This window comes from Chrysemys picta, chromosome 22 (assembly GCF_011386835.1).
Source record: "Chrysemys picta bellii isolate R12L10 chromosome 22, ASM1138683v2, whole genome shotgun sequence".
NCBI classification, from domain to species: Eukaryota; Metazoa; Chordata; order Testudines; family Emydidae; genus Chrysemys; species Chrysemys picta.
In genome coordinates, this window is record NC_088812.1 from 9,140,393 (window position 1) to 9,147,474 (window position 7,082).

The window sequence follows — 7,082 nt, forward strand, 5'->3', positions numbered from 1 at the left end:
ATCAATGAGCCTACCCAAAGTAACGGGCACATCTGATAACATTGTGCCTCTGATTCCTGTACTGAACTGGGGAATGCACATTGGAAAACATAATCTCAATTGTACATACAAATGGATGGGGTCTAAATTAGCTGTTATCACTCAAGAAAGAGACCTCAGAGTCATTGTGTACAGTTCTCTGAAAGCATCTGCTCAACATGCAGTCAAAAACCATAACAACATGTTAGTTACCATCAGGAAGGGGATCGATAAGACAGTAAATATCATTATGCCACTGTATAAATCTACAGTACCCCCACACCTTGAATACTGCGTGCAGTTTTGGTCATCTCATCTCAAAAAAGATACGTTAGAATTGGAAGAAATACAGAGAAGAGCAACAAAAATGATTAGGCGTATGGGACAACTTCTTGTACAAGGAGAGATTAAAAAGACAGGGACTTTTCAGCTTGGAAAAGAGACGACTAAGAGGGAATATGATAGAGAACTATAAAATCATGACTGGTGTAGAGAAAGTCATTAAGGAAGTGTTATTTAGCCCTTCACATAACACAGAAACAAGGGGTCACCCAATGAAATTAATAGGCAGCAGGTTTAAAACAAACAAAAGGAAGCATTTCTTCACACAATGCAGTCAACCTGTGGAACTCATTGCCAGGGAGATGTTGTGAAGGCCAAAAGTATAACTGGGTTCAAAAAAGAATTAGATGAGTTCACGGAGGATAGGTCCATCAATGGCTATTAGCTAACATGGTCAGGGATGCAACCCCATGATCTGGGTGTCCCTAAGCCTCTGACTGCCAGAAGCTGGGGCTGGGACTGTCCAACAGGGGATGGTTCACTTGACAATTGCCTTGTTCTGTTCATTCCCTCTGAAGCATCTGGCAGCCACCACTGTCAGAAGACAGGATACTGGGCTAGATGAACCATTCTCCTGGGGGATCCAGGATAGCCACTCTTATGTTTTATGTTCTTAGCTGATTAAATAGAACTTCAGCTTTAGCATCCTGGGAGCATAAGAACCAAGAATGCATTTGTGACACTGGCAGACCAGTCAACCTGTGTATGACCCATAATAACTTAACAAGAGGCGCTTCTACTGTATCAAGACAGGTTTCAGAGAAGCAGCCGTGTTAGTCTGTATCCGCAAAAAGAACAGGAGTACTTGTGGCACCTTAGAGACTAACGAATTTATTTGAGCATAAGCTTTCGTAGACTACAGCCTACTTCATCGGATGCATAGAATGGAACACACAGAAAGAAGATATTTATACATACAGAGAACATGAAGAGGTGGGAGTAGCCATACCAACTGTAAGAGGCCAATCAATTGAGATGAGCTATCCTCAGCAGGAGAGAGAAAAAACCTTTGAAGTGATAATCGAGATGACCCATAGAAGGTGTGAGGATATTTTAACATATTTTAACATGAGGAAATAGACAGTTCACTTGCATGTGAATTTCAAAGAGATGTATTAGACTAGCAATCAGCAACTCATTCAAAAATGAACACTAGTTGCTAAGTGTATTTGTCTGTGTTTATCTATACCCGGTTAGAAGTTTCACAATGTCACCAAATTAGCTTGTAGATGCTAATTCCCTTTCATCTCTTAATTGCCTTAATTATGTATGCAAGGTCTTCAGTTAACCTGAAAATCAAAGATGTAAGACACTTCAGGAAACCAATCATTTCTACATTATCTTCAGCTTAACTATCTGTGTTATAATGGAAGAACGGCTAATTAGCTTACGTGAATGAATTTAACTAGTTTACTGTGTATGCACAGGAAATAGAAGATTATCTTCAAAGCAAAGTACAACAGGCGATCTGCATTGGGGGAAGGTCCTTCTGTGACAATTTCTGTGAGGTCGGCTTGTCAGCCTGCTAGAATAGCTATAAAAGAGAAGGCTTGGGCCTGATCCTATCATCTCTAGTCTGCTTAAACTCTGAACAGGGAAAGTGTAAGTCATAGGACAGAGATTTTCCAAATAATCATTTGGAATAACCTGGAAAATGCATGGAAAAAACTAACAGACTTTACATCTGAGCTGCCTTTGGATTCTGATCTGTTGGGATGATTCCAGAGAGACTTTTACAAACCAGCAGTTTATTCCATCACTGTTGTGATCCTGAACTATGAACACTGAAAGTCACTTGTATGGATATTGATCATTTAACCATGTGTAACTCTCTTCTTTCTTTTAACAATAAATCTTAGATTCCGTTATTAAGGACTGGCTGACAACATGATATTTGTGAAAGACCTGAGATTCACATTGACCTGGGGATAAGCATCTGGTCCTTTATGATCAATGAACCTCACATATGTGAATCAGGTTTTCAGTAACCCCTCACTATATTTGATATAGAATATTAGGGTTGGAAGGGACCTGAGGAGGTCATCTAGTCCAACCCCCTGCTCAAAGCAGGACCAACCCCCAGACAGATTTTTACCCCACTTCCCTAAATGGCCTACTCAAGGATTAAACAAGAGATGTTAAGAGTGACAAGAAGGGTTTCTTCAGGTATGTTAGCAACAAGAAGAAAGTCAAAGAAAGTGTGGGCCCCTTACTGAATGAGGGAGGCAACCTAATACAGAGGATGTGGAAAAAACTAATGTACTCAATGATTTTTTTGCCTCTGTCTTCACGAACAAGGTCAGCTCCCAGACTGCTGCACTGGGCAGCACAGTATGGGGAGAAGGTGACCAGCCCTCTGTGGAGAAAGAAGTGGTTCGGGACTATTTAGAAAAACTGGACGAGCACAAGTCCATGGGGCCGGATGCACTTCATCCGAGGGTGCTAAAGGAGTCGGTGGATGAGATTGCAGAGCCATCAGCCATTATTTTTGAAAACTCATGGCGATCGGGGGAGGTCCCGGATGACTGGAAAAAGGCTAATGTAGTGCCCATCTTTAAAAAAGGAAAGGAGGAGGATCTGGGGAACTACAGGCCAGTCAGCCTCACCTCAGTCCCTGGAAAAATCATGGAGCAGATCCTCAAGGAATCAATTATGAAACACTTAGAGGAGAGGAAAGTGATCAGGAACAGTCTGCATGGATTCACCAAGGGCAAGTCATGCCTGACTAACCTAATTGCCTTCTATGATGAGATAACTGGCTCTGTGGATGAGAGGAAAGCAGTGGATGTGTTATTCTTTGACTTTAGCAAAGCTTTTGATACGGTCTCCCACAGTATTCTTGCCAGCAAGTTAAAGAAGTATGGGCTGGATGAATGGACTGTAAAGTGGATAGAAAGCTGGCTAGATCATCGGGCTCAACGGGTAGTGATCAATGGCTCCATGTCTAGTTGGCAGCCGGTTTCAAGCAGAGTGCCCCAAGGGTCAGTCCTGGGGACGGTTTTGTTTAATATCTTTATTAATGATCTGGAGGATGGTGTGGACTGCACTCTCAGCAAGTTTGCAGATGACATTAAACTGGGAGACGTGGTAGATACACTAGAGGGTAGGGATCGGATACAGAGGGACCTAGACAAATTAGAGGATGGGGCCAAAAAAAACCTGATGAGCTTCAACAAGGACAAGTGCAGAGTCCTGCACTTAGGACGGAAGAATCCTATGCACTGCTACAGACTAGGGACCGAATGGCTGGGTAGCAGTTCTGCAGAAAAGGACCTAGGGGTCACAGTGGACGAGAAGCTGGATATGAGTCAACAGTGTGCTCTTGTTGCCAAGAAGGCTAACGGCATTTTGGGCTGTATAAGTAGGGGCATTGCCAGCAGACGAGGAACGTGCTCATTCCCTTTTATTTGACATTGGTGAGGCCTCATCTGGAATACTGTGTCCAGTTTTGGGCCCCACACTACAAGAAGGATGTGGAAAAATTGGAAAGAGTCCAGCGGAAGGCAACAAAAATGATTAGGGGTCTGGAGCACATGACTTATGAGGAGAGGCTGAGGGAACTGGGATTGTTTAGTCTCCAGAAGAGAAGAATGAGGGGGGATTTGATAGCTGCTTTCAACTACCTGAGGGGGGGTTCCAGGGAGGATGGAGCTTGGCTTTTCTCAGTGGTGGCAGATGACAGGACAAGGAGCAATGGTCTCAAATTGCAGTGGGGGAGGTCTAGGTTGGATATTAGGAAAAACTTTTTCACTAGGAGGGTGGTGAAGCACTGGAATGCGTTACCTAGGGAAGTGGTGGAGTCTCCTTCTTTGGAGGTTTTTAAGGCCTGGCTTGACAAAGCCCTGGCTGGGATGATTTAGTTGGGAATTGGTCCTGCTTTGAGCAGGGGGTTGGACTAGATGACCTCCTGAGGTCCTTTCCAACCCTGATATTCTATGATTCTATGAACTCACAACCCTGGGTTTAGCAGGCCAATGCTCAAACCACTGAGCAATCCCTCCCACCGCTTCCAAGACATGGATGTTTAGATGGGAGCCAAGGTCTGGAATGCCAAAAGGGGGCTGCATTTGGCATTTTGTTAACTAGGGTGGAAGCTCTTTTGTTGTTGACTTGGCAAATCTAATTATAGAATAAGTCATCAGTTTGGGGGATTGGCTGCCCTCTACTTTTTGCAGTCTGCCCGGAGTGTGGTCACGGCATTGTTGTGTAAACCTCTCTCTTCTGGAAGCAGGGGGATCTTAGTCACCTTGAGATCCCACCTGCTGCCCTGGAAGAGTTTTTCATGCATTTGCGTGGAGAGTCAGATCTGATATAAGCAGGGAAGTCGCTCAAGGAAGAGTAAGAGGCTATACTCACTGTGCTATTAACTGTCTCTTGATAGGCAGTCAGCAGCTGGGTGCTGGCCTGCAAGGCCCTTTCTCTCTCCCACTCCTTCTCTGAACTGAACCATGGCCCTAGTAGCTGTTGGTAGAGCAGGGGAATGGACAGAGTTAGTACCAGAAAATCCCTCCCAAAAGTTCCTCTTCAACAGGTTTAATGGTCACTAAAATCCCTCTCCAAAGCATCTGACCTCAGTGTAGCAAAGGAATCACATGTCTAATGGAAGAGCCCCTTAGATATACAAGTCCCAGGGACCAGATTCACCTCTGGTGATTGAAGCCAAAGGAGGTACATGAGAGATGAATCTGGGCCTGTGTATGTGATGTCTGCTGTAGACTGTCTGATGGGAGCTGTCTAGCACTTTGCATGCTTTTTGATGTCTGCTGCTGTGGTCTGATTCCTGGGCAACTTCTCCCACGTCGAGTGGCAAAATGACAGAGAGGAGCATTTCTTTTTATTAATTTGAATAAGAGCAGAGAAGTCCCCCCAGCCCAGCTCCTTTTATAACTTCATTTTTATACGGAAGGTGCAACAAACTCCCCACCCCTCAGCTCTTCAAGATATTCTGTTCATGTCTGAGGAACAGGAAGTCTCCTATGAATGAGTTTCCATACACAGGGCTTAACTCAATAGTAATGAATTCCTCTTCGAAGAAATGATCAGTTTCAACTGGTTCTCTTGGATTTGGCTACTGCAGTGGTGATTTTCTTGCCGGTCCAAGTAATGTCAACTCCATTGTAAGAACTTGATCCCAATCCAGCTCTGGCATAAAATGGCATAGCTTCCGTGGATTTCAGTGGGGTACATGCCCACTTATCCCAGGAAGAATTTGGTGCTTTCTCCCTAAAATTCACTCCGTTGTGGAAAATTCCTCCACAACTGAAGCTTGACCCCCTAAATCTCTGACTCTTCCCTGCTGTAACGCAAGAAACAATCTCCACCACGGTTCAATAGTCTACTCACTTCAAACATTTCCTGGAACCAGTCTGCAGTTGGTTCTTCCTCCAGCAAAGTCTTCATTAGCTTGCCAAGGGCTTCCACGGACCCTACGTACAGTGACTGAAACCAGAAGAGAAGGAGTGAGGCTCAGCACAGATCATCTGTGTGTGTGGGCTGGGGAAAGCTAACCATAACCTTGCCAGGGAGGCCATGTGTGACTGCCATCACCCAGTGCCTGCTGGGCAGAAATACAGTGGATGGTGCCAGAGGAGAATTGTTGTCACGTACCTGTATATGCAGAGCATCCTTTGCTGTCTCGCCTTCCTCTTTCGTCTTCTCCAAGGGAGGAAGGGGAAATAAACTTTTGAAACACTGATCAAGGAGCTCACGGTTATCCTCCAAGGTCAAAGATGGTTTGAGTTTGCTGGCAGAAGAAAGATAGGGAGAAAAGTCATGCATTAGACTCAGTACCACCTCCAAGTACAAGAAATGGGTCCAATGACTAGAGATTGCCTCAGTCTAGAACCCCAAATGCAAACAACCCTTCACTTTGCAGCTGAGCACCTCTTTGCACCTCTATTAAGTATTGGCTCATCTAGAAGTAAAGCTAAAGCTTCAAGTCCCCTTTTTAGAGAAACCCACAAGCTTCCTTCCCCCTGCCAGCTAGCCAGACCCCTCCCTCCCCATCTGAACTCTCCTCCATTGTACTGCATGGCCCACAACCTGCAATCTTGTGTCTTTCAAGCACAAACCTCCAAATGGACACATTCGAACCCTCAAGAAGGAAAGTTCTGCTGGTGAGCAGCATGTGAGCCAAACCCTGCAGGCATCAGACTGCTCCCAACCTGACACTCCTGAATTAACAAATAAGAAGTCACCACAGTGCCAGGAAATGTGGCAGAAAATAGCCTACCTCAGATGTTCAATGGCAAGAATTGCCTTGTAGCGAACTGGAGATGCCAGGGAATCCAGTGGTTCCTTTTTAATGAAGTCCTGAAATGCATTAATAGGGACATAAAAAATGGGAAATGGATTTGAAAGGCAGAGAGGTCTTCCTCTCACACCCTGAAATAGGGCCATATGCCAGACCTGTAATAAACAGACACCGTACTCAGCAGGCGCTCTGCCTCTGAAATGGACCATAGGGCCATCTGCAGGCTATACGGAGGACAGAAAGATAATTCACCAGACACAAGCCATTCCTTCCAGTTACAACCCACAATATGTCAGCATCTCTGCCGAGCTCAGAGTGGACCCAGCATTCGGGTGCCATGCAGGTAGCTCATGAGACTGCAGTAGTACAGTCACAGCCAATGGATAAAATAACATCTCCCTGGAAAACCAGTCTTATTGCATTACAACAAACTCCTTTGTACTTCAGTCCTCAAAGCTCCTAATCACTC

General features: G+C 44.9%; 1 protein-coding gene across 1 annotated transcript in view; it reads right to left on the reverse strand.

The window, feature by feature from the left end:
• Positions 1–7,082, reverse strand: part of LOC135977175 (maestro heat-like repeat-containing protein family member 2B) — a 36,985-nt gene that overhangs the window by 27,979 nt on the left and 1,924 nt on the right. The window contains exons 2-4 of the mRNA XM_065576482.1: positions 6,593–6,672; positions 5,968–6,103; positions 5,704–5,799 (exon numbers count right to left, since the gene is read on the reverse strand). Of these exons, the coding sequence (XP_065432554.1) occupies positions 5,704–5,799; positions 5,968–6,103; positions 6,593–6,672 (312 nt within the window). The remainder of the gene's footprint in view (positions 1–5,703; positions 5,800–5,967; positions 6,104–6,592; positions 6,673–7,082) is intronic.